Below are 25,342 nucleotides of genomic sequence, written 5' to 3'. Positions count from 1 at the left end.
GTAATTTTTCTTTCTAAAAGTTTTTTTTAATGATTTTGCTTGGTTCAATTTGGCCAGGTCTTTCAGATAATGCTTTGAAAAGAAGTGACCTTGGAGTTCCCACTGTGGAGCAGCAGATTAAGGATCTGGCATTGCTGCAGCAGTGCTATAGGTAGCAGCTGCGGCTTCAATTTGACCCCTGGTCCAGGAACTCCTTATGCCACAGGCGTGGCCATTTAAAAAAAAAAAGTGACCTTCTCCACAAGCAGAAAACAGCCACACAGCCCTGTGCTTCGCATCCAATCAGGCACGCCCCTCTCATCTAAAGGCGCCGTGATGCAATGACGGCTGAGATGTGACCCTGACCCACAAGGCTGAGAGTCAGGCACAGGAAGGAGGTGATGGTCAAAGCAATTGGTTTGCAGGGACGGTGAGGCAAGAGACAAGATAAGAAGGGCTGGCTGGACTTCCCGTCATGGCTCAGTGGAAACAAATCTGACTAGCATCCACGAGGACGCGGGTTCAATCCCTGGCCTCGCTCAGTGGGTTAAGGATCTAGCATTGCCATGAGCTGTGATGAAGGACGAAGATGAGGCTCAGATCCCGAGTTGCTGTGGCTGTGGTGTAGGCTGGCAGCTACAGCTTCAACTGGACCCTTCGCCTGGGAACCTCCATATGCCGCGGGTGTGGTCGTAAAAAGACCAAAAAACAAAAAGGTTGGCTGACATTCCGGACAGGCAATTAGCAACGCTCCTGTGATGATTACAAGGGCCACACAGGGAGCAGCCACACAGGGGCTCTCAGCATTGTTCCTCTTTACTGCCTCCTGAGAACGACCCCGTGCGCTCGTCAGGGCCCATCTGTCCTTTGTTACGTGCAGGGGTCACTGTCCTCCATGTGCGTCTCTTTCGGATACTCCCCATGGTCAGGAAGCCGGTGGGTTCCTGCCATTCTCTGATCACACCTGTCCAGGTAGGACCTATTGTCATTCGGTCACTGAATGCAAGAGGCGGAAACCCCAAGCCCACTCTCCAGCCGCGGGGCGCCTCCTCCTCCTGGTGTGGCAGCAGACACGGCCCCTCACGGTCCTCCAAGACAAAGTGTGCACCTTTGTGTCACCGACCTACAGCGACTCTGCGAGTTTCCCACTGCAGCTCTAACAAATGACCACAAGCTTACGGGCATAAAGGAACATAAACGTGTGACTTTCCAGTCCAAAGTGGGTATCACTGGGCTAAAATGAGGCATCACAAGGATGCTCTGCTTTCGGGAACCTCTGGGATGGGGAACGAGGAGTCAGATCCCATAGGTCCTTGTAGGCCGTTCCTCTGAGAGAAATGGGGAGCTCTTGGGGGTGTGGAGCACACTGATGAGAAGGCTGCCGTATCAGAGATACTGTCCAGGAAGCAGAGTAAAGGCCCGGGAGACGAGGAGGCGAGAGGCTCCCGAAGGACGGGAATGCCCACTCTGAGCAGAGAAGGCGGCGCTGCAAGGTTTGAGTGAAGGAGTGGCATGCTCTGGCTTCCATTGTAACAGGACCGTCCTGGCAAGTGGATTCTGAACCAGCCAGCGGAGTGGGGAGATGGGAGAGCAGGATGTGGGGAGACCATGCAACATGCTCACGGGAGACGGGGGGCTCCAAGAAAGGTGTGCAGTGGGGGTCCCATGATGTGGGGGATTCCAGGTTCATCCTGAAGACAATGTGGACAGGATCAGCTAATGCACTGGGGATAGGGTAAGAGTAAGCAAGAGGAAGAGGCAGGGGTACGGGGGTTAGGGCACTGCGGGTAGGGTACAGGGGGCAGGGGTACTAGGAGTAGGATACAGGGGACAGGGGTACTGGGAGCAGGGGTACTGGGGGTAAGGATACAGGGGGGTAGGGCACTAGGGGTAGGAGTAGAGGGGGTAGGGGTACTGCAGTCAGGGGTACTGGGGGCAGGGGTACTGGGGGTAGGGGTATTGGGGGCAGGGTACAGGGGGCAGAGTTACTAGGGGTAGTGCACAGGGGGTAGGGGTACAGAGGGCAGGGGTGCTGGGGGTAGGGGTACAGGGTGTAGGGAACTGGGGGCAGGGGTGCTGGGGGCAGGGGTATTGGGGGCAGGGTACGGGGGCAGAGTTACTAGGGGTAGTGCCCAGGGGGTAGGGGTACAGAGGGCAGGGGTGCTGGGGGTAGGGGTACAGGGTGTAGGGAACTGGGGGCAGGGGTACTGGGGCAGGGGTGCTGGGGGCAGGGTAAGAGTAAACGAGAGGTAAGAGATGATGCCAAGGGACCTACTCAACTAAAATGGGGAAACCCTTAGTCTTGAAGCCCTTTGGTCCTTTGGAGAAAGAAAAGGAAAGGCAGAGACGAGAGGTACACATGCAGCTGGGTGGCTCAGGTCTTAAACTCAGAGTGAGACCCATCAGAACGGGGTGCAGGTGTGGAACGGGGAGCGTGCAGGATTAGACCGCAGCCACAGCGTGAAGAGCCCATGAAGACTCTCAGAGGTCTGCAGAAACCGCCCCGAGCCCACGACAGTTATTTCCTGCCGGGGTCACACTGTCTTCATGCTCCATCAAGTCGCCCGGCTGTTTTGCCAAAGAGAGCCTATGGTAACCCAATGTTCTTGTTCCTCTGCGGATACCTGCAAGTCTCCGTGACTGGTGACGTACCTGGTGGAGACGTCAGAGGTCCAGGTCTCCAGGGCCTCTGGAGATACAGTCCCAGTGTCACCCTGCGTCCAGCACCACCGCAGGTCTGACCTAAATGTCATCCTGCTTCCTGCGTAGGAGACTTCTCCAGGAGGACTGCTCTACACTCCGTCATCCTGAAGTGTCAGCACAACGTGTCTAGAGGACCGATCCTACTCGGTATGGTCTGGCAGGGTTAATTCAGCGGAGCTTTCCCGGACTGACCCCACACTTCCCCCACCACTGTCTGCAGCACGCGACCGACACCTGGCCACGGCCAGCACAACTGTTTCTGACCAAGGGCCGCGGATCATTCAGGGACAGGACACGCCTGGCTGTCCCCACTGTTGAGTAGTCGTAACTGGATTTCCAACTTGCACCTGATTCTAGTGGTACTTGGGCAGTTATACAGGGCCAGGCTGGTGACAGAGATGGAATGTGCCTCTGTGCCCATCTCACAGATCCCACCGTGAAGAGGCCTCATGGCCATATGGCCTTTCTCACACCCAGAGGCTGCACATGTGGCCAGTGATGGTTTGTGAGTGCCAAGGCCATGAGGCCTAAGCCTGCGGTGTCCGGAGCCCTTCAGGGAATGCCGGTTTTCTCCTGCTGCTGTTCCGTATGCTCTACCTACTCACCTGTGACTCCTTTCGGCAATGACTATACAATTAACATGTCATTAGCACATATATACAATAGGAGTGAAATGTGTTAATTATAGCATGAGAAATAAAACCTCTGGGGAGTTCCCGTCATGGCTCAGTGGAAGTGAATCTGACTAGCATTCATGACAATGCAGGTTCAACCCCTGGCCTCGATCAGTGGGTTAAGGATCTGGCGTTGCCGTGAGCTGTGGTGTAGTCACAAACCCGGCTCAGATCTGGTGTTGCTGTGGCTGTGGCATAGGCCGGCGGCTAGAGCTCCGATTGGACCCCTAGCCTGGAAACCTCCATATGCTGCAGGTGCGGCACTAAAAAGACAAAATTAAAAAAGAAAAAAGTACAGAAAATAAATAAAACCTCTGTAATGAGTTATAACAAGAATCTAGATTTTTCCTGGTGAAAAACCTTCAACTCCTCCAAAGGCTTTGGTTCTTCTGAGTCAAGCAGAGATAATACTTTCAATAGAGCACAGCTGCCCAGCAGGAATACACAGCAAGGCACACATGTTGTTAAAAGTCTCTAACAGCCACATTAAAAAAGAGTAAAAGGAAGCGGGTAAATTAAATTTTAATAATATATTTTCTTTAACCCAGCAGGCCAAGAAGAAAACTGCAATAACTTACGGAGGAGATATTTTACATTCTTTTCTCACACTAAATCTTTGAAGTCTGGTGTGCAATTTTATACTAACACAATGTCACTTCAGACAAGCTACACTCCAGGACTCAGCAGCTGCACGCGGCTCCCACCTGGGCAGTGCAGGAAGTCTGAGACTCAACCTAATTCTTCAGTGACTCTGGACCACAATAAGCTATCTTCTCTCAGAAAATGGTTGATTGTTAGATCCATCTATTAATTAACTGACAATGAAAATACTGCATTTTCAAATGTTACAGCTTTAGATGAACGTGGGTTATGAATAATACCCACTTTCCATCACAGTGACCTAGTATCAGGTGGATTTCATGCTACCTCAGGAGAGGGCTAAGGTCAAGCAATGATAACCCAGGTTTCTCTGCCTCCTGGTGAAAATCAATCAACTGCTAAGACCTGCTTTATGTCACACATTCACCAATCACTATGGAATAAACAACCTGCTTCTGGGCCACACAGATGTGCTTGTATTGATCTTCCTAAAAGTTTGACAAATATATCCTCATAACTCATGTATCTGTATCTGGTTTAACTTCTTCTTTGCAATATTGCCTGGTGAGTCTTTTAACACTGGCTGCAGGCTGACATGCAGCTGGTTCATCGGTTCTCTCCATAGAGAGTCCTCTCACGTACAAAAGAACACACGCAACCCTAAACCAAGGCACATCTGTCATGGAGTCTTTCCAAGATGCAATATCTGACAAAATAAAACTTGAACATCTGCTCAATGTCTGGTCAAATTCATAATCTTTTAAAGGTTCCCTCCTGCACAAATGCTCTGATGCTTGTTAAGGCTGTTGTGATGATTTAAAGAATTTCCTCTCTCATGGTATCTGAAATTTACAAAAAGTAGGACGTACTCTAACAGCCTTCCCTTAAATGTTACATGTCCAAGGCTCTTCTCCAGTGATTGTGTTTATGAGGTTAAACATAAAATGGAACGATAGAAAAAGCCACCAAGCTTCATAAAAAGCTTGTAAAAAGAGACTGCTGTATTTCAAGTATAACACATGGATAGATACTAACATGTAGTTCAAATCCTGAGCGAATGATTCTTCTTTTACTAATCAATCCATCTGAGTAGTCAGTGTTACAATATCACGGAAGTAACAGAATGTTACACACAAGTCACATGTAATATGTAGCTGAAGTCTAAGCTCTATCACCCCCCTTATTGTGCTTTAAACATCGCTAGGGCCTGTAAGTTAAAACTAGCAAATGAACTGATTTCATCACCACTCACTGGGCATCTGTCCTCCTCGGATGAACGTGACCAAGTGGGAGGGTTTCTTCCACACATGATCAAGGTAAGCGTCCTGAAGACCCAGGCTTTGAACTCGGCTTTCTGAAATCACGGTGCCACCTGCTCACGCCTCCCTGGCCGCAACCTCTGCCTATGACGGGTTTCTCATAGACACAACTCTGTCATCTCAGCAGCACCCGGAGGACACCCCTTCCAGCTACTGCCCACATCCACACGCGCTCACTCCTGCAGGCTCCTGGCCCCCTGGAGCAGCTGGGGAAGTACTTTCTGCGCCTTGGTGAAGCCCACGGGCTCTCCCACACCAGACTGTGAGCTGCGTGAGCAGAGCCTTCACTTCCCCAGACCCTGCCCACTGTCTGGTAGAGAGAAGACAGCTATCAGGGTCTCAAGAATCTATCCTACTTGGAGTCGTGTGAATACCTTCAAAATTACACTTTCTAGAAAACAAATTATTTCAGCAGTTACTAGAGGCTGTTTTAATAGCTTTGTTTTCTTGTATCCTTCAAAGAGATTTTTTTAAAAAAACAGGAGAGAAAAACAAGCCATTGGCACTCTGAGAATAATATGATGCAGTTATTCTTTTTCTAAGGAATTTTACATCAGTGACAACTCTGGGTCAGTCACATAGTAACAGCACATACTGCAGAGGAAAGGTAACCTCTCTGAAATATGGGAATAAAATTATTCCTTCCTCTTTTTTGGGTGCGTGCCCTTAACATTTGACCTAAACATAGGCTGCGGGTGTGTCCTAGGAGAAGGTACTTACCCTGACGTCAGTAGCATCCCCATGCCTGATAATACTGGCCCAGGTGGTTGGCTCACTGTTGCTTTCAAAATAATGAAAGACCTTCAACACTCGATCCATCGCCCCGGGGGAACGTTCCACACCGGTGCCCAGGTGAGTCTTGGTACTTGAATTCGGTGTGTGATTCAAGTTTGGGTCAAGATAAGCAGCTGCCATTATTTTGCTAGATGCTAGGTATCTGTCATATTCTGCAAAAGAAAAAAAATTCAGTGTGCAATACTTGAAATCAACTGATTAGAACGGGTTTTGTTGCTACTTACATAACAACACTGTCCCTTATTCTCTCCCTGTGACGCCATGTGCGGAAGGTGAGCGGGAGAACTGGGAGCTCATCACTGAATTCCCTCCCCCGACTCTGCACCCAGAGCAGCACCTAATTCACAGCAACATAACAAATATCTACTAAACACATTATTAAAAGGCCAGGAACCCTGCTTTAGCTGGGTCAAAAATTCGCTGTGTTATCTATAAACCATGTAACGTAACACCCTCCCCTTTTAAATCCCAGCCTTTCAGTCTGTGAGACAATCTCACGGGAGCACCCAGTGTGTCAAGTTTGCTACCTGCTTTGGAAAACTTCTTTGTGAAACACAAGTCCTTTCCTCAACCATGGCAGCCTGGGAGTGGCCGCTCCCTAAGCACTGGTGACAAGAAACCTGGATTGGAACAGCGTCCTTCCACTGAGTCGCTCGGGAGCGTCCGAGAGGTCACAACTGGCAACACGCACCGCGGGACAGCATGCTCAACGGCTGTGCCTAGCGGGACAGGAGAACTGCCACTTGAACCTGAGGGACAGCTTGGCAAGACTATGAAGCCCACTGAGGAAACTCAGAAAAGCCAGGTTAGAAAACAACGCAAATGTTTGAGGCCTGAGACCCTCAGAGGCCACGACAACAGGCGGCAGAGATGGAGGCAGGAACAGACGGGGGCAGCCTCTTCCCAGAGGGCACCTGCGAACCCTGGGCCTGCGAGACCCTGGGGATCTAAGAGCCACTAACGAGAGAGACGAGCAAAGCTCTGGCAGCGAGAGGCAAATCAGGAGTTCGAGGGGCCTGGGATGCTGGCGAGAGGACAGGCTGGACAACTGAGCCACACCTGCGCTATGTGTCCCTTGATGACCATCTCCAGGGTGGAAACTGAGCCCAAAGTGAGCCTCTAAGAGCAGAGGCTGAGTACTGCAGACCCACCACCCTTCTAACTTTCAGCATCACAGACAAGACCTGAATAGCATCATTAACACACAACCTGCCAGGCAGAAACACTACACCCAAGGACAATTCATCCCTGCAGGTGAAATATTTACCAAAGTTGACCATGTGCTAGATGAAAGCGCAGGATTCAATAATTACCAAAGGACTAAAATCACCAAGAGTATTTTCAGTGCTGTGTCTACCATTAAGCTGGGCAAGAGCAAAAAGATAATTAGAAAATTCTAACTGGGTCACTTTACTGTACAGCAGAAACTGACAGAACACTGTAAATCAACTATAATAAAACAATTTTTAAAGAAAAAAGAAGAAAATAGCTAACTGTCTGGAAATTAAGCAATGTATTTCAAGTACCTCATTAGTCAAAAAAGGAACTCAAAGTATTTTGAATGATACAATAAAAATAAGTATCAAAACGAGATCTAGATAGAGTTGTGGTTAGATTTAAATCTATACTTTATTTATTTGCTTCTTTGTCTTTTTAGGGCCACACCCTCTGCATATGGAGGTTCCCAGGCTAGGGCTCCAATCTGAGCTATAGCCGCCAGCCTACAACACAGCCACAGCAATGCCACATCTGAGCCGTGTCTGCAACCTACACCACAGCTCATGGCAACGCCAGATCCTTAACCCACCGAACAAGGCTAGTGATTGAACCTGAGTCCTCATGGATGCTAGTCAGGTTCATTAACCACTGAGCCCCGACAGGAACTCCATAGATCTATACTTTTAAACACATGCAGTAGAAATAAAGATGGGAAATCAAGCATCCATATCTAGAAGTACAATTTAGGGAGTTCCTATGTGGCCTAGCTGTGAAGGATCAGGCATTGTTATTGCTGTGCCTGGGGTTCAATCCCTGACCTGGGCATGGCCAAAAATAACAATAATAAATAAATAAAAGCATAATTTAAAAGCTGAAAAAAATCAAGTTACTTCTTTGGAAAGAGTAATGCAACTGACAAAACCCTCGCAAAACGAATCTAGGAAAAAAAGAGAGAAGCCAAATCCTAGCAATATTAAGGATGAAAGAAACTAGAGAAGAAAATACTAGTAATATAGTAAGAGGTAGTAATAGAATATAAAAAGAGTAAGAAGAGAATGTTACGAACTGTATGCCAATGAATGTGAACATTTAGATACATGTACAATTCCTTGTGAAAAACAACCTACCAAAACCAAAACGAGAAATATAAATCTTAACAGACCCATTCTATTAAAAACGGTCCATCTGGAATTAAACTTCTTCCCACAAAGGAACATTTGAATTCTTCCAACAAGAGAAGGAACAGGCAATATTAATCTTACAGAAATCCTTCCAGAGGACAAACAGTTAACATCTCCCAACACGTTTTATGAGGCCAGCAAACCCAGACCAGGACAATACGCGAAAGGGCACAAAACAATCTTTCTTATAAACATGGGTGCGAGACTGTTAATTTAATCAACAAAATTTTTTAAAGAATAATACATTATGGAGTTCCCGTCATGGCGCATGGTTAACGAATCCGACTAGGAACCATGAGGTTGTGAGTTTGATCCCTGCCCTTGCTCAGTGGGTTAAGGATCCGGCGTTGCCGTGAGCTGTGGTGTAGGTTGCAGACGCGGCTTGGATCCCGAATTGCTGTGGCTCTGGCGTAGGCTGGTGGCTACGGCTCTGATTAGACCCCTAGCCTGGGAATCTCCATATGCCACGGGAGCGGTCCTAGAAAACACAAAAAGACCAAAAAAAAAAAAAAAAAGAATAATACATTATGCCAAGGAGGAATTTATTTGACGAGTACAAAGGTGAATAAACATTCAAAAAGTAATCAATGTTTTTATCAGCTTTATTCATAATTGCCAAACCTTGCAGGCAACCAAGATATCCTTGGGTGTGTGAATGGATACACAAACTAGGTACATGCAGACAAGGTAGTACTATTCACGCTAAAAAGGAATGAGCCACCTATCGAGCCATGAAAAGGCTTGGAGGGACCGTAAATGCCTATTACTAAGTGAAAGAGGTCCATCTGAAAAGGCTCCATGCTATACGATTCCGACTCTATGACATTCTGCAAAAGGCAAGACCGCAGAGACAGTAGAATTTCCGTGACTGCAGAGGTGGAGGGAGGGAGGGAGGAGCAAGCAAAGCACAGAGGATTTTCAGAGCACTAAAAGCCTGCGTGACACTGTAATGGTGGCTCTGTGGCATCCGTTTGTCCAAACCCACAGAATGCGTAACACCAGGAGTGGAGTGCAGGCTAAGCCATGGATTTTGGGTGATTACGCTGTGTCACTACAGGCTCATCAACTGTAGCAGATGAGCCACTCTGCTGAGGGACATAAATAACGGGGAGGCTAGGCATGTGCTGGAGCAGTGGTGTGTGGGAAATCTCCGTGCAGTCTCCCAAATTTGGTGTGAACCTAAAACTGCGTCAGAAAAAATAAAATCTTCATTAAGGAAAAGGATGTTGTGACTGTAGTTCTCTGTGATCTGTGGTCAGCTGTATTATTATTATTATTGTTACTATGGTTATTAGCTTTTTAGGGCCATACCCAGGGGCGTATGGAAGGTCCCAGGCCAGGGGTTGAAGGGGAGCTACAGCTGCCGGCCTGCACCACAGCCACAGCAACACCAGACCTGAACCTCGTCTACGACCTACACCACAGCTCAAGGCAACGCCAGATCCTTAAGCCACTGAGCGAGGCCAGGGATCGAACCTGCAACCTCATGGTTCCCACTCAGATTTATTTTTCCGCTGCGCCATGACGGGAACTCCGTCAGCTGTATTTTTTAGAACTTTTCAGGATTAACCAGTCAGAGGCATTTGCTATTTTTGCATACTACAGAGTATCTTTTTCAAAAAACTCCTATCAAAGAAGAGGAAATGAAAACATTTTTAAAATTGGCTTATTTGTGGGCTTTAGACCCCTCCTCCTCAAATGATCTGCGGTAAAGGACCAATTTTGTTTTGATTTCCAACCTGTCATAGACCAACACTTTTGTAAAATATGATGAAGAACAATTTTTAGAAAAATGAAATTTAAAAATAAAAAGCCTACAAAAGCCAAGCATAAAACCTCTATCATCAGAGCCAGTTAACACAGAAGGAATGTCAAGCTGCTATAAGGGTTTCTAGATGCTTACACCAATTATATCCTCACTTTGTCCGAGACTGTTAACTGTCCCAGGACCTACCCGACTCTGCTGACCACAGTTGGCCGAGGCCTGGCCCAGGCACCAGGCTGCCTGGTTTGGATCTGAACTGCAGCAGGAGGCCCATGCTCCCTGCAATGGCAAAGAGGACTGCAGACAGCCTGTCAGTCTCAGTCGCTGACCTTCCGGCTTCAGGTCTCCCTCTCATTAACACAGCAAACATTTCAAGGGTTCTTGGTACCTAACTTCTTTTCTTGGGAAAAGCAAGTCAGTCCCAAGGCAGGTGTGAGGAAACAGGTGCTGACAAACCCTGGCATTGACTCCAATGTTCACCCCACAACGTGATATAAATGCTCCATCAAACGGCACATATGAAAGAAGGAGAAAGGCCAAGGGCCACAATGAGCCCCTACTCCAGAGCTGCTCTTTTATATTCACTGTACGTACTGAGATCCCACCAAGAAGGCAGCCTCATTACATCTGAAATGAGCTGGCCCTTTAATAAAACTGGAGATGCTTGACATGAGAGAATCAGCAAAGAATGCAAAATGATGGAGTTAAGTTAAAAACATAAAATAAAATAAGGAATTCCCGTCGTGGCTCAGTGGTTAACGAATCCGACTAGGAACCATGAGGTTGTGGGTTTGATCCCTGCCCTTGCTCAGTGGGTTAAGGATCCGGCGTTGCCGTGAGCTGTGGTACAGGTCACAGACGAGGCTCGGATCCCTCATTGCTGTGGCTCTGGCAGAGGCGGGTGGCTACAGCTCCAAATCAACCCCTAGCCTGGGAACCTCCATATGCTGTGGAAGTGGCCCAAGAAATGGCAAAAAGACCAAAATAAATAAATAGATAAATAAGACATCAACAAGTTTTAAGAGTTTTTAAGAGTTTGACCCCAGTTAAAGCAAATCCTTAAACAAACTAGAGCAGGGCAGAAGTTTTCTTCTCCCTAATTTTGTTCTTTTACATAAGATTTAGGTTTATTTTCTGGGAGTTCACATCGTGGCACAGCAGAAACGAATCCGACTAGGAACCATGAGGTTGCCGGTTCGACCCCTGGCCTCATTCAGTGGGTTAAGGATCCGAGGTTGCAGTGAGCTGTGGTGTGGGTCGCAGATGCGGCTAGGATCCTGTGTTGCTGTGGCTGTGGTGTAGGCTGGCAGCTGTAGCTTCCATTCGATTCCTAGCCTGGGAACGTCCATATGCCGTGGGTGAGGCCATAAAAAGCAAAAACAAACAAAAAATCAAAACAAAACAAAAAAATTAGGTTTATTTTCTCAGAAAAAGTCTAACCTGAATATCCTAAACATCCAATAGTGATTTTACTAGACAGAGAGGCTAATGTTAAATGACTTAAGTGTTTAATACTATAATATCAACGTGTGGCAGTTTATATTTCCCAAATTCCCCCAGTCCCGATGCTCTTCTTCCAATGCGACCTTGATACTCCACTCAAGAGGCAGAGTCTATGCTGCTTTCCCTTGAATGTGGGTGGGCTTCCGACGAGGCTAAGACACATCCTAAGCCAGCTCATAAAGGCAACAGCAAGATGAAAAAGGAAGGGAGGAACGTAGGGTCCCTTGGTTCCCTCAGGACGCTCACTGACAACCCCGACCACCGGGCTGTGGAAAAGCTCAAGCAACCCAAGAACGGAGTGAGCCCAAGAACCACAGCCTGAGGTGAGCTTGCTGCTGGCTTCACAGTCACATGGCACACGTGACAGCACCACCCTGAAGTTGACCCACAGGCTCCTAGTGGTGCTGCCCCAGCCAGCACCACATGGGAAGAGATGAGCTGTTAAACCCTGCCCAGACTGCAGATCTGAACAAGACCCACAATGCATGCCATCTGAAGCCACCAAGCACTGGGATGGCTTGTTCTCCATAATCGAAAATTACAGCATTTAAAGTGAAGCAAGCAGAGGTGGGAGTGTGGGACCATAAAATGACTACCAAAGCCATTTGGACAATGCTTGCCTTCTCCTTGCTAAACTAAAGATGCAGAGTGAGCATCAAAGCCTTGACAAAATGCCGTACTCCTTCCTAAGCTTGGGTCACCTTCCATTCACATTTTATCCTTTGTACTTTGTGTCATAAAATAGATGAGAGTTCCTCTAATGTTGTCTTTTTTGTCATGTCCCTTCCTCAGTGACATCTTTTTTTCATAACTATTTTTTCTGCATTTATGTCAAAGGATTGCCTGTACAAAGCTCTTTGGGCTGCATATCTAGATTCCTAGAGTCAGCTGTTTTCTTTTCTGTAACTCCATTAACCTTCAATTAGAATCCTGCAAAGTTATCTACACTGTGCAGTAAAAGTTTCTGCCATACTGCACAATTACTACTCTGCTACTTCCTGCCATGATGCCTGACTTTTTTCATTTGCTTGATCTCCAGTTATAGCATTAACAGCCTGTCCTAAGTTTGTCTAGAGGCTTTAAAAATTGGAATAACTGCTTGGTCCCCTGGCTGAATTAATGAGATTACAGGTGCTGGTTCACACCATGGCTCCAGAAACACCTAGGCCTCCTCCCATTTCTGTTACACAATTAGCAATTTTCAATCTACTTACATCCAGTTTTACTTCCAGTGTTATCACCCTTTGTTTCAATTCTGTGTTTTGTATTTGCTGGCCAATTTACTCTTTTGATTATCTATTTCTGTAAAATGTCACACGGGTTTATCCCCGGCAAACAAGGAAGCAACACAACTACACACTCTGCTGTCTGTGTATAAAAATGAATAACAGGGAGTTCCCATTGTGGCTCTGCGGGTTATAAACCCAACTAGTATCCATGAGGATGTGGGTTCGATCCCTGGCCTCACTCAGTGGGTTAAGAATCTGGCATTGCGTGAAGTGCGGTGTAGGTCGCAGGTGCAGCTCAGATCCATCGTGGCTGTGGTGTAGGCCAGCAGCTGCAGTTCCAATTCCGCCGCTAGCCTGGGAACTTCCACACGCTGCAGATGCAGCCCTTAAAGAAAAGGAACAGGCGCACACTCGCCAGCAGACTTTGAAAACGTGATGTGAGTGGTCCCTGGCGACAAGCCTCATCTGTCACTTCTACAGCCATTCGTAAAATGAGCTTGCACTGTACGCAGCCACTCACAATTCACATACCTGCTAGCTAAAATCTGAAGCGTCTGTTGAGGGACCGGTACTTTTAACTAAATCACAGAAAGTTAAATTTGTACATTTTGGAACTATACAAAACATGGACCACCTGTATAACAATTCAACTAATATTTTCACAAAAATGTTGTTTAAATTTCAGATACTATGACAGTTATGTAAACATATGTTCACTTTACTGAAATACCACTAACAAAAAAAATTTTTTTTTGTCTTTTTGCCATTTCTAGGGCTGCTCTCGCAGCACATGGAGGTTCCCAGGCTAGAGGTCGAATGGGAGCTGTAGCCGCCAGCCTACACCAGAGCCACAGCAACGCTGGATCCGAGCCGCGTCTGCGACTTACACCACAGTTCACGGCAACGCCGGATCCTTCACCCACTGAGCAAGGGCAGGGACCGAACCCGCAACCTCATGGTTCCTAGTCGGATTCGTTAACCACTGCGCCACGACGGGAACTCTGACCACTAAAAATGTAAATGTTACATTCCTGATAAAATGCAACATCAGTCTTTAACAGCAATTGTAAATTAACTTCCAAGATCTCTAACATTGAGACCTTAAAAGTAACTGATGAATAATTTTTGGAGACAAAAAAAATCCTAAGGAAATCAGGAACGGCAAAATACAACCTTTTTTTTTTTTTATAAAACCCAAATTAATAAAGTGTTGGTAAGATGAATGTATTTCAAATCAATATATGCTGTGATAAACCATAATGCAAAAGTGTATGAATAACTGAATCACTCTGCTGTACAGCAGAGATCAACACAACACTGTAAATCAATTCTACTTCAATAAAACTTTTTTTTTTTTTTTTGTCTTTTTTTGTCTTTTGTTGTTGTTGCTATTTCTTGGGCCGCTCCCGCGGCATATGGAGGTTCCCAGGCTAGGGGTTGAATCGGAGCTGTAGCCACCGGCCTACACCAGAGCCACAGCAACTCGGGATCCGAGCCGCGTCTGCAACCTACACCACAGCTCACGGCAACGCCGGATCGTTAACCCACTGAGCAAGGGCAGGGACCGAACCCGCAACCTCATGGTTCCTAGTCGGATTCGTTAACCACTGCGTCACGACGGGAACTCCAATAAAACTTTTTAAAACATAAACTCTCCAGTTATCTGCCTTTTTTTAATAGTTCAATGCGGAAGTTTGCTGAGAAAGGTCTAAAAAACTGTACCGCACTGGGGTTTATGAGGATGTTTCCTCCGGCAGGAGCCCCAATCTAGAGCATGGGACCCACAGCTACGGCACACACAGCAAAACCAGTACACGCTCTAACAGCTCAACCAACCAGCAAAATCTCAATGGCTAATAGTCTTAGATGTTACAGGTACTCTCAATTACTTACCAGATGGTCAAGATGGGGCTAAAATAGGTATCCTGGGCAAAAATTTAGGAAAAATGAAATAAATCAACCAAGGAAAAAAGCCGCTTTGCTATCCAAGAAGGACCAAATGGATCCAAAGGACTTAGCTTCTCAGGCCTCAGTCAACTAGAAAACCTGCTGGAGCATGAGTTCCAAAGCTTTCTTACAACTGCTGTGTTGTCATTGTCCTCTGCTGTCAGAGAGCAAAGTATTTACACATCACAACAAAGTCATTGTACTAAGCTAACTTCCAACTAAGAACAGAGCAACAAAAAGAGCCTTAAATGGAGGAAAAGTGACTTCTGAGAAACTATCACCAAGAAAATGGCACAGACGTGCCCTGACTAAAGGACAGGGACCTCCAGGAAGGTACCAGACAAAATATACAGCAGACACCGCATCACACATGCTCATCCACAGGTAACAGAAGCAGCCTTTCCTGACGGCCACACACCTGCTCTAAGGCCAACTGTGTGCTAGGTCACGCCTATCCACCAGAGAGCACATCAAAGCCCAACATAAAGACACTGCTTAGTAATTTCATCTTCTCTGTTCCAAAAGAATAACATCATTTGGTAACATGAATGGATAAAGAAAACGGGGCACATCCAGACAACAGATCACAGGCAGAGTATCTTCACCATAAAAAGGAATGAAGAACTGATGTGCTACCACGTGGATGAACCTTGAACACAGTATGCCAGGGAAGGAAGCCAGACACAAGGCCACAGGCTGTGGGACTCGCTTTTCATAAGAAGCCCAGGACAGGCAGCTCCAGAGAGACGGAGAGTAGGTGAGTGATTAGCAGAGGCTGGGGGTAGGGAGTAGGGGGTGACTGGTAGCAAGTGCATGGTTTCTTTTTGGGGTGACGGAGCTGAAGAGTAGTGCCGGTTGTACAACCTTGTGTGTACAGCTGCCCACTCAACAACTCGGAGGCTGGAGTGCCAATGCCGTGCACAGCTAAACATCCACATATAACTCTGACTCCCCAAAACTTAACTGATAATAGCACACTGCTAACTAGAAGCAGTATGTTACGCATAACATAAACAGTCAATTAACACATATTGTGTAGGTTATATATATTTACATATATTTTATGCATTCATGACATACCTTTTTAATTTTTGTTATTTCTAGGCTATGCAGTTCATCTGTGAGTTTTTTTTTCAAATTGTCACAAATCTCCAAACATTCTTCCCAAAAAGTTCTTTCAATGTATTTATTGAAAAAACGCCGCATATAAGTGGACCTGTGTGGTGCAAACAGTGTGGTCAGAGATGAGCTGTGTGCTCAGAGTCACGGAATGGGTACCCTGCAAAATGGGAACTTGTGTGTCAGGGGAAATTTTACCTCTGATTTTTGAAGTACATCTTCCCACGGCTCCACATTTTTAAAAGCCAACAATAGCAACTGTTGTCAAACAGGTGTAGCAACCTAGAGCTTTTATGTAACTGCTGGCTGGGTGTAATCTGATACAGGCGCTCTGGGAAACGATTTCTATTTCAGCCGAAGAGAATTCATACACTAGGAGCAGCCACTTCACTCCTTTTTTCTTTTTTTCTTTTTTTTAAAGCGCTGCACCCACAGCATATGGAAGTTCCCAGGCTAGGGACTGAATCAGAGCTGCAGCTGCCAGCCCATGCCACAGCCACAGCAACAATGGATCTGAGCCACATCTGCAACCTATGCCGCAGCTTATGGCAGTGATGGATCTTTAACCCACTAAGCGATGCCAGGGTTCGAACCCGAATCCTCACAGGCACTGTGTAATGGGTTCTTAATCAGCCGAGCCTGCTAAAAGGGAACTCCCATTTCATTGTAAGTATATGCCAAAGACAAATACGTGCACCTTTTCACCAAAAGACACGTGATTTCATGGCAGCACTATTCAAAATAGTTCAAAATTGGAAAAACCCAAACAGCCATCAATGGCAATGAAAAATGATGAGTAAATACTACATTCAACAACACAAGTAAATCTCACAGACGTTATGAAAGACAAAAAAACCATACAAAATTCAAAAAGAAGCAGAACTGAGTCATGGTGATAGAAACCAACTCTGGTTTCCTTTCCCGGGATAACGACTGCAAGGGACCATGAGGAGGCAGCTGGTATCATTCCAAACGCTGGTACGGAAGGTGCAGGAAAAACCCGCACCAGGCCATACAGGATGTGCCCATTTTACAGTGCGGATGCTGCACGTCAACCATACACCTTCCTTTACAAATACGAGAACAAAGAAGGTCTGCCAGAAGACTCTTACCCAGCAACTGACCAAAAGCAACACGCAATGCCAAAGCGCACAGCTAAAACTAATCGCCTGAGCCACAGTTAGAAATCCAGCAAAGAAGCAAGTCACATGGCCCATTTGATAAATGCCAACTGTTCTTGATTTTTGCATTTCTGCCTCCGCTGCCCTGCTAACAGTATAGGCACATGGTGTTTTACAAAACAAATACAATGAGTGATGCTTGCAAATGCCAAATTACTGTTCACTGACCATCTACACACACGTGTGCACACTGATGAGAGACACCTTTAAGAATCTATTGAAAAATATGGACATTTTCTCCAGAAAATGCAGACACTGATAAGCACCAATTTTTGTATGGCTGCAAAGTTCATTTTTTCCTGAAACTCACACATGGATCCCAGCTGATCACACATGGATCAACAGTCCACGCAGTACCAGCAATCATTACAAATAAATAAAATTACCACTTACTGAGTGGCTCTACATACATTTTCTCGTTTAATTTTGCCTTCACCATGACTGTTAGAGGTGGGTGGTACTAGCTCGGTTACACAGATAGGAAAGCCTAAGATGAAAGACTCTATTCCAAGGACGCAAAGCTACTCAGTGGCTGGGTTGGGACCAGGTGAGACTGAAGCTCTGAAAAACTCTTTCAGTTCAGGTCCATCATACACCTAAACCCCGAAGATCCCATGAGGTCCATCCTAACAACGTTCTCTGCCCCTAAAATCCTAAAGCTCAGTGAAGCAGCCCCCTGTACTAAGTGTGCACACACGCACACCTGCCACCACTGCAGCCCCAACAACCCTGGGAGGAACTGAACACACACTGACGCTTGAATGAATGAAAGAAAGAATGCTGCCAAAGCAGATTCCACAGCCCCAGGCAGCGAGTCTCAAGGAGAGATCCTGAGGGCTACCACGCCCTAGAAGAGATACTTCTGCACCTTCTCCAGGGCCGACCTCTATGGAAGGGGTCCAGGGTAGAAGAACGGCTGTTTCCCTACCATTCCTGGCACCACTCGATAAGCATCTACTATGATGAAAACGACGGGATGGCAGTGTGGCTGGATGGAACGCCAGATGGAACAGGTGCTTGGTGAAGCTGCATCCCACGACATAACCCCCCAGAGGTCTGCTGTCCCGGAGCCAGGAGGAGCACATCTGCGCCTGCCTCCTGACGACCACGACTGCACACATTAATCGTGACATGCTTTGCAAACACTTCCTTGTCACGGACTGTAAGTCTCCCAGATGAAAGAAACATGGTTAAGATACTTTTGTACTATGATTTCATAGTCAGGTTAAATATTTAAAGATGTAAATTTAGAATTTGCAGAGCAGAGGTTCCACATCAATATAGAAAACCTGTTAAGTAAGTTCTTGAAAACTTTGGTGCTTCTAAGTTTATGCTAATGCACCACACACAGCACCAACAGCTTTGTTTAGGGAGAGACTTTCGGTAGGAGTCCTTCGCACAGTGGAAAAGCCACGGCACGGTGACCTGGGGTGGGGTACTCCTACTGTACCCCTCTTTCAGATGTGAGTACTTAGCCTACCCAAGCTTCAAAGGTCCTATGTTCTCCTGATCCACAGCAGGGTTTCCACTCGCTCTTTCCAAACGTCTCTGGTACCTCCTAGTCTCAGTAGTCTTTCAAGTGTGACTCCTTGACCCTACAACCATCTCCTCCAGTCACTGTGCTACGGACCGGGTCTCAGGAGCCTGGCGTGGTTAGAAAGGGTTGGCCTCTTCACACCTCCTCACTCTTCACCTCTGCTCCCCCTAAGGCCAACCTCCAATTTGAAGGAGGTCTGAAAACCCCACGAGCCCTCTGTAATGTTCAGAGACAGGAGAGAGGAGGAACTACCACAGGAAATTAAGAAGCCGCTTCCAGAAGGGTGGGGGTTACCCAAGAGTGATGGCTTAGAAACCAAGTTACTGACATGTCTCCACAAGAAAGAGGTATCCAGTGCATACCTGGTCCAAATATGACCCTCCGCGTTTGGTCATTTAGAAGACTCTGACCTGAGACCAAGGTGTCAGCAGAGTGCACGGGGGGGGCGAAGTCTGATGAGAGTGGCTTCCTCAGGCACAAACCCACCCAACCTGAACCTGCACCAGGACAAGAACACCATGGGACCCTCTACCCAAGTTTAGTCTGGGAACCAGAGCACAAGGTTTCCTGTGCCAAAACCACCAAGCCAAGAGTTCCCCTTGTAGCTAAGTGGTAATGAACCTGACTAGTAACCATGAGGATGTGGGTTCAGACCCTGGCCTCGCTCAGGGGGTTAAGGATCTGGCGTTGCTGTGAGCTGTGGTGTAGGTCAAAGAGGCTGCTCAGATCCTGCATTGCTGTGGCTGTGGCTGTGGTATAGTCTGGCAGCTGCAGCTCCAATTCAACCCCTAGCCCAGGAACTTCCATATGCAGTGGGTGCAGCCCTAAAAGGCAAAACAAACAAACACCCACCAAGCTGTACCCTAATTTTCTTCAGTACCCTCGCCTACTTCCCACCTACTAATTCAACCTCCCCCACTCCCTAAATCTAAGAGACTGTGTACCAGGCACACTCCCAGGCAAGCAGTGCAGGCTGAGAACAGGAAACTGTCATGAGAAAAGCCCCCAGAGGCAAGTGTGCCAAGAACACGGTGCTGGGGGCGAGGCCGGAGCAAAGCAAAGGTTCAGCCCAGACTGGGGCATGGTCAGGGTTCCTACAAAACGTGAGTTGCATGCCGGGATCCTGAGAATAGGTATGGAAACTTACATCCAACAAAAGGTAAGGTTGTGTAAAGGGGAGCGAACCAGGGAGCCAAAGCAAAGGCCAACGCAGGCAAGTAGGACAAGGCCCGGTGCTAGAGGCAAATTCAGAGCCTGGTGGTGTTAGCATAGGCACCTGGGCAGCAATTAAGTCCACGCAGACCAATCAGAAGGCTTCCATTACAACCCAGCGTCCTATATAAAAAATCCAAGAGGCCAGGATTAGTCAAATTGCATATGGAAGACTAAAGGAGTTAACAGCCGTTTTTCTGGCCTGGAGCTAAGTGGGAAAGTGATCCAGTGAGGTAGGCACACAGGACGGGCAAATGCTCTTTGCTGAGGAAGGGGGATGGGCAGGAAGGAAAAACATCAATTCAGCATGGCATTTGTCTCTGGGAATAGCTCAGGTCTAAATGCCTCAACTCGAGGCAAATGAAGGAGGCACCTCATGCCTCAAGTTAAGAGGAGGGGGAAGCAAGGAGCCTTGACCTCTGGACATTTTCTCTGGATAGGTGAATATGCCTTGGGCCACCACCTGTGCTCTCAGGCTAGGGATGGGGGAGGCGGGACAGGACACACATGACAGATACTCTGAGCTCTTTGAAGTCTTTTAAAATATATTTGCAGCCACAAACAAATCTTTGTACTCTTAAGTAGAAGTAAATTTACCTTGGGGGAAATACTCCCACTGGCGATCTCTCTTTTCGGGGGGCGGGGGCGCCTGATTTGGAACTCACTACTGGAAAGGCTGCTCATGAGGCAGGACAGTCTGAATCTAGACCAGGGCCTCCAGAGGTTTATTTAAATAGTTATTCATGAAGCATTTACCATGCCAGGACTGTTCTGTGCACTTAAAAATGAAACCATTTAATTTCCCTGCTTTCCAGACAGGAGCAGAGACGCAACCTTGGCAAGGCCACACACCTAGTGCAGGACTCAGAGACCACACCCTTGCTCAGCAGCCCCTCTGCCCCAGGGTTTGCGCCTCCTCTGGAAAACTGCCACTAGTGGGCCCACTACTGCAAGGAACACACAGCTCAGTGGCCAAGCTCCCATGTCATCAGTAGCCACCAGGCTGTCCTGGCCTCAGCCGAGAGCCAGCTGCCAGTTATTGCTGCTACTGCCTGCTTTTTCACAGTCAGCCAGCCTCATTCATTTGTCCATGTCTGTCCCCCGTAGGCAAATGAATGTGCCACCTTTCCCTTAGGTAATTAATTCAAATGACATTTGCTGAGCCATCTACTAGTATGGGTTAAAAAAAAAAGGTATAACCCTAACCTGAAGAGCTTTCAGCCTAGATGGAGAGACATACACACACACACACGTGATTACTGAACTGCCCCTGTAATAAATACTATTTAAAAATTACAACTGTAGCAAGAGCTGTAGAGCAAAAGCCCCAAATCATTCCAGAGTTATGACAGCACAGCCACAGTGCATGCTAGGCAGGTGGGGAGGCCCTCTCCTGAGTGTCACAGCTTCTGGGGGGGCGGCTTCTGGGTGTCTGACATCTGGGAAGCTTCAATCCAGAAACCCTTTCCCTTTGGTTCAGAAAATGTTCCTGCATCATTTCTTTGATGGTTTTACCCCTTTTCTTTTTCTGCAACTCTTGCTGTTTCGGATGTCAGACCTTCTGAGCGCGTCACCCTAATTTCTTCCCGCTTTGTCCTTCGGGGTTCTAAGAGAGACCTTCCACGTCATTTCCCCAAGTTTCCACTGACTTTATTTCTGCTTTTTTACTTTTAATCTTCTTGCTCTTCAATGTACTTTTTTTTTGTTTGTTTTTTTTTTTTTTTTTTGTCTTTTTGTCTTTTGTCTTTTGTTGTTGTTGTTTGTTGTTGTTGTTGTTGCTATTTCTTGGGCCGCTCCCGCGGCATATGGAGGTTCCCAGGCTAGGGGTTGAATCGGAGCTGTAGCCACCAGCCTACGCCAGAGCCACAGCAACGCAACGCGGGATCCGAGCCGCGTCTGCAACCTACACCACAGCTCACGGCAACGCCGGATCGTTAACCCACTGAGCAAGGGCAGGGACCGAACCCGCAACCTCATGGTTCCTAGTCGGATTCGTTAACCACTGCGCCACGACGGGAACTCCTCAATGTACTTTTAAAAGAATTCTGTTGTCTTGCCCGGAAGCAGCGTCTCCTCTCAGCACTGAGACTTACATTTTTACTGTGTTCCTTCAGCTTCCTTCTGCTTGCTGGTCCATCTTTGTAAACTGTGCTCTCATTTTTTGAAGGCAGAGGCCGTCTTTAAATACCTGGTCGTCTGTCAGGGAACCTTATGCTGAGCGGGGAAGCAGCCCCTGAGCTGGAGACCCCGAAGGTCAGGATGTGCCTAGTCTCGGGGACCAGCCAGCCCGTTCGGGTAAAAGCCTCTGGACGGGACTCCAGGAACCAAGGAGACAAGCCTGACTGCACCTCGTCCACACTGCTGAGCCCAAGAATAGGCTCAAGGCACTACGGTGTATCAGGCATTTCCCACAGCAAAGTGTTTAAAACCATGCCCGCAGAAGACAGCCCCCAGTGGGGACACAACTGTGACCACAGGCCTTCAGCAGCGATGGCTGTGACGACGCGCCCTCGTCAGGCCGTCCCTCAGCCCCGGGACGGGCTCTGTCCCCTCCGCTGTTGGCTTACGTTCTACGGGCAAGACCCCCGGCGATGACAGGACAGCAGGAACTCCGCCGAGCTCGCCCAAACGAACCGTTAAAAGGAGCCCAACATCCCTCCGAGCTGCGACTGAAGACGGCTGGAGCCCACAGAGGCAGCGTGTCTCAGAGGCTCAGCGCGGGGCCTCTGGGCAGGGCCTCGGCGAAGGAGCAGTCCACTCACAGCCCAGGGCGCTTACGTCCCTCCGGGTTCCTTCGTGGTGGGGTGGGGAATGACACCTGCCCCGGGGCTGAGATAACGGGCGCAAAGTGCCTGGCAAAATACCTGAGCCCAAGTCAGCATCGCTGCAGAAGGATGACCTGCCGTCTCCGGGCTGAGGCTGGGAGGGCCCTGGGCCGGCCTGTCCTCTACGCAGACATCCGCTAAGGCCTCCTGTTAATCCACACGGCATGAGCCCACCTCAGCCCCAGTCAGCACCGGCCCCATCACTGGTGGTCACACTGCTGCATGGCCCCAGCACCCCTATGAATCCTTGTCAAAAAAGGAAAGAGACTGTGCCATTCCTACCCTTATAGACGGTATATCTGAAACGTATCATTAAATCCAATAACCAAATTAAGCTCAGCTTTTCTTTATATTTTCCTCTAAACCTTGCCCCCCCCCCAAATATGCATTTTCTTACACTGAAAACATACTACTAGTTATACCATTCCACCCCGACGCTACATAACAGCTGAGACACGAACAGTCCACAGTTCGGGACTCTTATCTTTTCAATGAAATTCTGTCAACTTCACAAAGCAACAAGATCGTCACATTTAAAAAATCAATGTTAGTGTATGATATTCTAACAGTATCTTGTTTCTCTTTAAAAAGGGGGGCCAACAAAACAGACCTCAGTGGAGATCAATGGGTCACCAGGTCTGGTTCTTCTCCTTGGTTTCTCAGTAAGGCAACGATACACGTCTTTCTTTCTGCTGCACGCATGGCATGTGGAAGTTCCCGGGCCAGCAAGCAAACCAGCACTGCAGTAGTGGCCTGTGCCACAGCTGCGGCAATGCTGGATCCTTAACCTGCTGCACCGCAAGGGAACTTCCCATGAACCTATCTTTCGATACAGCATTTTCTGGCTGGACTGAAAGAAAATACAGCTTTCTTTACATGTACATCTCCCAAATGCAATACATAATTTTACTTATTTCTTATTTTTGTCTTTTTAGGGCAACAACTGTGGCATATGGAAGTTACCAGGCTAGGGTCAAACCGGAGCTACAGCCACCGGCCTACGCCACAGCCACACAAATCCGAGCCGTGTAAGTGGCCTATACCACAGCTCATGGCCACGCTGGATCCTTCGATCCACGGATTGAACCCGCATCCTCATGGAGAGCAGTTGGGTTCATTACTGCTGGGCCACAACAGGAACTCCACAACGCATAATTTTAAACAAAAGCATATGTTCACAGGACCTCCCATAATTCAGGGAACCCTATCCTGGAGAGTGACTTCTCTAGAAGTCTTTCTTCCATAGATACCCACCCCTCTTCAGGACACACAAAGACAGCATACAAACAAGGCTCCAGTTGCAAAGTTTCCACCCTAACACATCAAACCCCGGCAGAGCTTCAGCAGCCTTCCCGGCCAGTGAGCACCTCTGGAACTTCCTTGCGGTCTCACACTTTCCATGGGCCGTCCCTTCCTCCGAAATCCTCTGCTCCAACCTCTCTCAGCCTCCTTCCTCAACTTCAGTCGAGCCTCAACTCTCCTGCTCACGTCATAATTCTAGGACACTGCCTTCTTTTTCATTGCTAAAGGTTTTTTTGGGGGGAGGAGGTAATTTTATTTATGTATGTATGTGTGTACATCTTTTTAGGGCTGTACCTGCAGTATATGGAAGGTGCCAGGCGAGGGGTCTATTCGGAGCTGCAGCGACAGGCCTACACCAGAGCCACAGCAATGCGAGATCTGAGCCACATCTGCAAACTACACCACAGCTAACGGCAATGCCAGATCCTTAACCCACTGAGTGAGGCCAGGGATCGAACCCTCATGCTCATGGATACTAGGCAGGTTCGTTATTGCTGAACCACAACAGGAACTCCTATTTATTTATTTTTAAACTGAAGTGTAGCTGATTTACAATGTTACATTAGTTTCAGGGATACAGCATGGTGATTCAATACTTTTATAGATTATATTCAATGTAAAGTTATTATAAAATATTGGTTATATTCGCTATGCTCTACATTATACCCTTGTATCTTATTTATTTTATACCCGGCAGTCTGTTTTTGTCTGCATGCTTTTCTTGCAAATTTATTTACTGCTGTATTACTTTATTATACATGTATTGTTCAGTGAAGAGCATGCACATTTTCCATATACAAACAACTGTTAACCAAGCTGTCTGATAATCTTTAATCATTTTAAATCTCACATTTTAGATTTTGTTCACATACAGTCTTTTCACCAGGTCGTAGGAAACTGGCTTAATTTTTTTTGTTGATTACATAACTTTCCCTTTGCAAAATAGAACAATGCCTGGTTTATCAGAAATGCAATGTTAAACGAGAGGTGCACTTACAGTATAACTTTAGCAGTTCTGGATTAAAGTATGGTCATAAAAGGCGCAAAGATGAGGTAAAGAGTCTGACTGTTTACATACATACGAACACACACGGATGTGTCTCTCCATCTTTATGGCTCACAGCCAGGCCAAGATACAGAACCTGTCCCGACTGCTTTATCTTCATGTCCCTTTTCAGTTAACACCATCCGCCACGGAGAACTACTCCTCCCACTACTGTAACTACAGCTTAGCATTTCATATAAATCAATCA

At 47.2% G+C, this 25,342-nt stretch overlaps 1 protein-coding gene across 50 annotated transcripts in view; it reads right to left on the bottom strand.

The window, feature by feature from the left end:
- Positions 1-25,342, bottom strand: part of PTK2 (protein tyrosine kinase 2) — a 240,104-nt gene that overhangs the window by 150,670 nt on the left and 64,092 nt on the right. For 48 of the 50 annotated variants that reach the window (XM_085020772.1, XM_085020777.1, XM_085020781.1 and 45 more), the window contains 1 exon segment: positions 5,996-6,222. In XM_085020772.1, coding sequence (XP_084876898.1) covers positions 5,996-6,190 — 195 coding nt within the window. In that variant the 5' untranslated portion in view covers positions 6,191-6,222. 50 annotated transcript variants of the gene reach the window in all.

Source organism: Sus scrofa, chromosome 4, assembly GCF_054392235.1.
Source record: "Sus scrofa isolate SSC_HxYL_T2T_F1_AM1 chromosome 4, Sscrofa_HxYL_maternal_Yorkshire_Landrace_v2.0, whole genome shotgun sequence".
Classification (NCBI taxonomy): Eukaryota; Metazoa; Chordata; class Mammalia; order Artiodactyla; family Suidae; genus Sus; species Sus scrofa.
The sequence above is the reverse complement of the archived record's forward strand: the minus strand, read 5'-3'. Positions and strand labels throughout refer to the sequence as shown.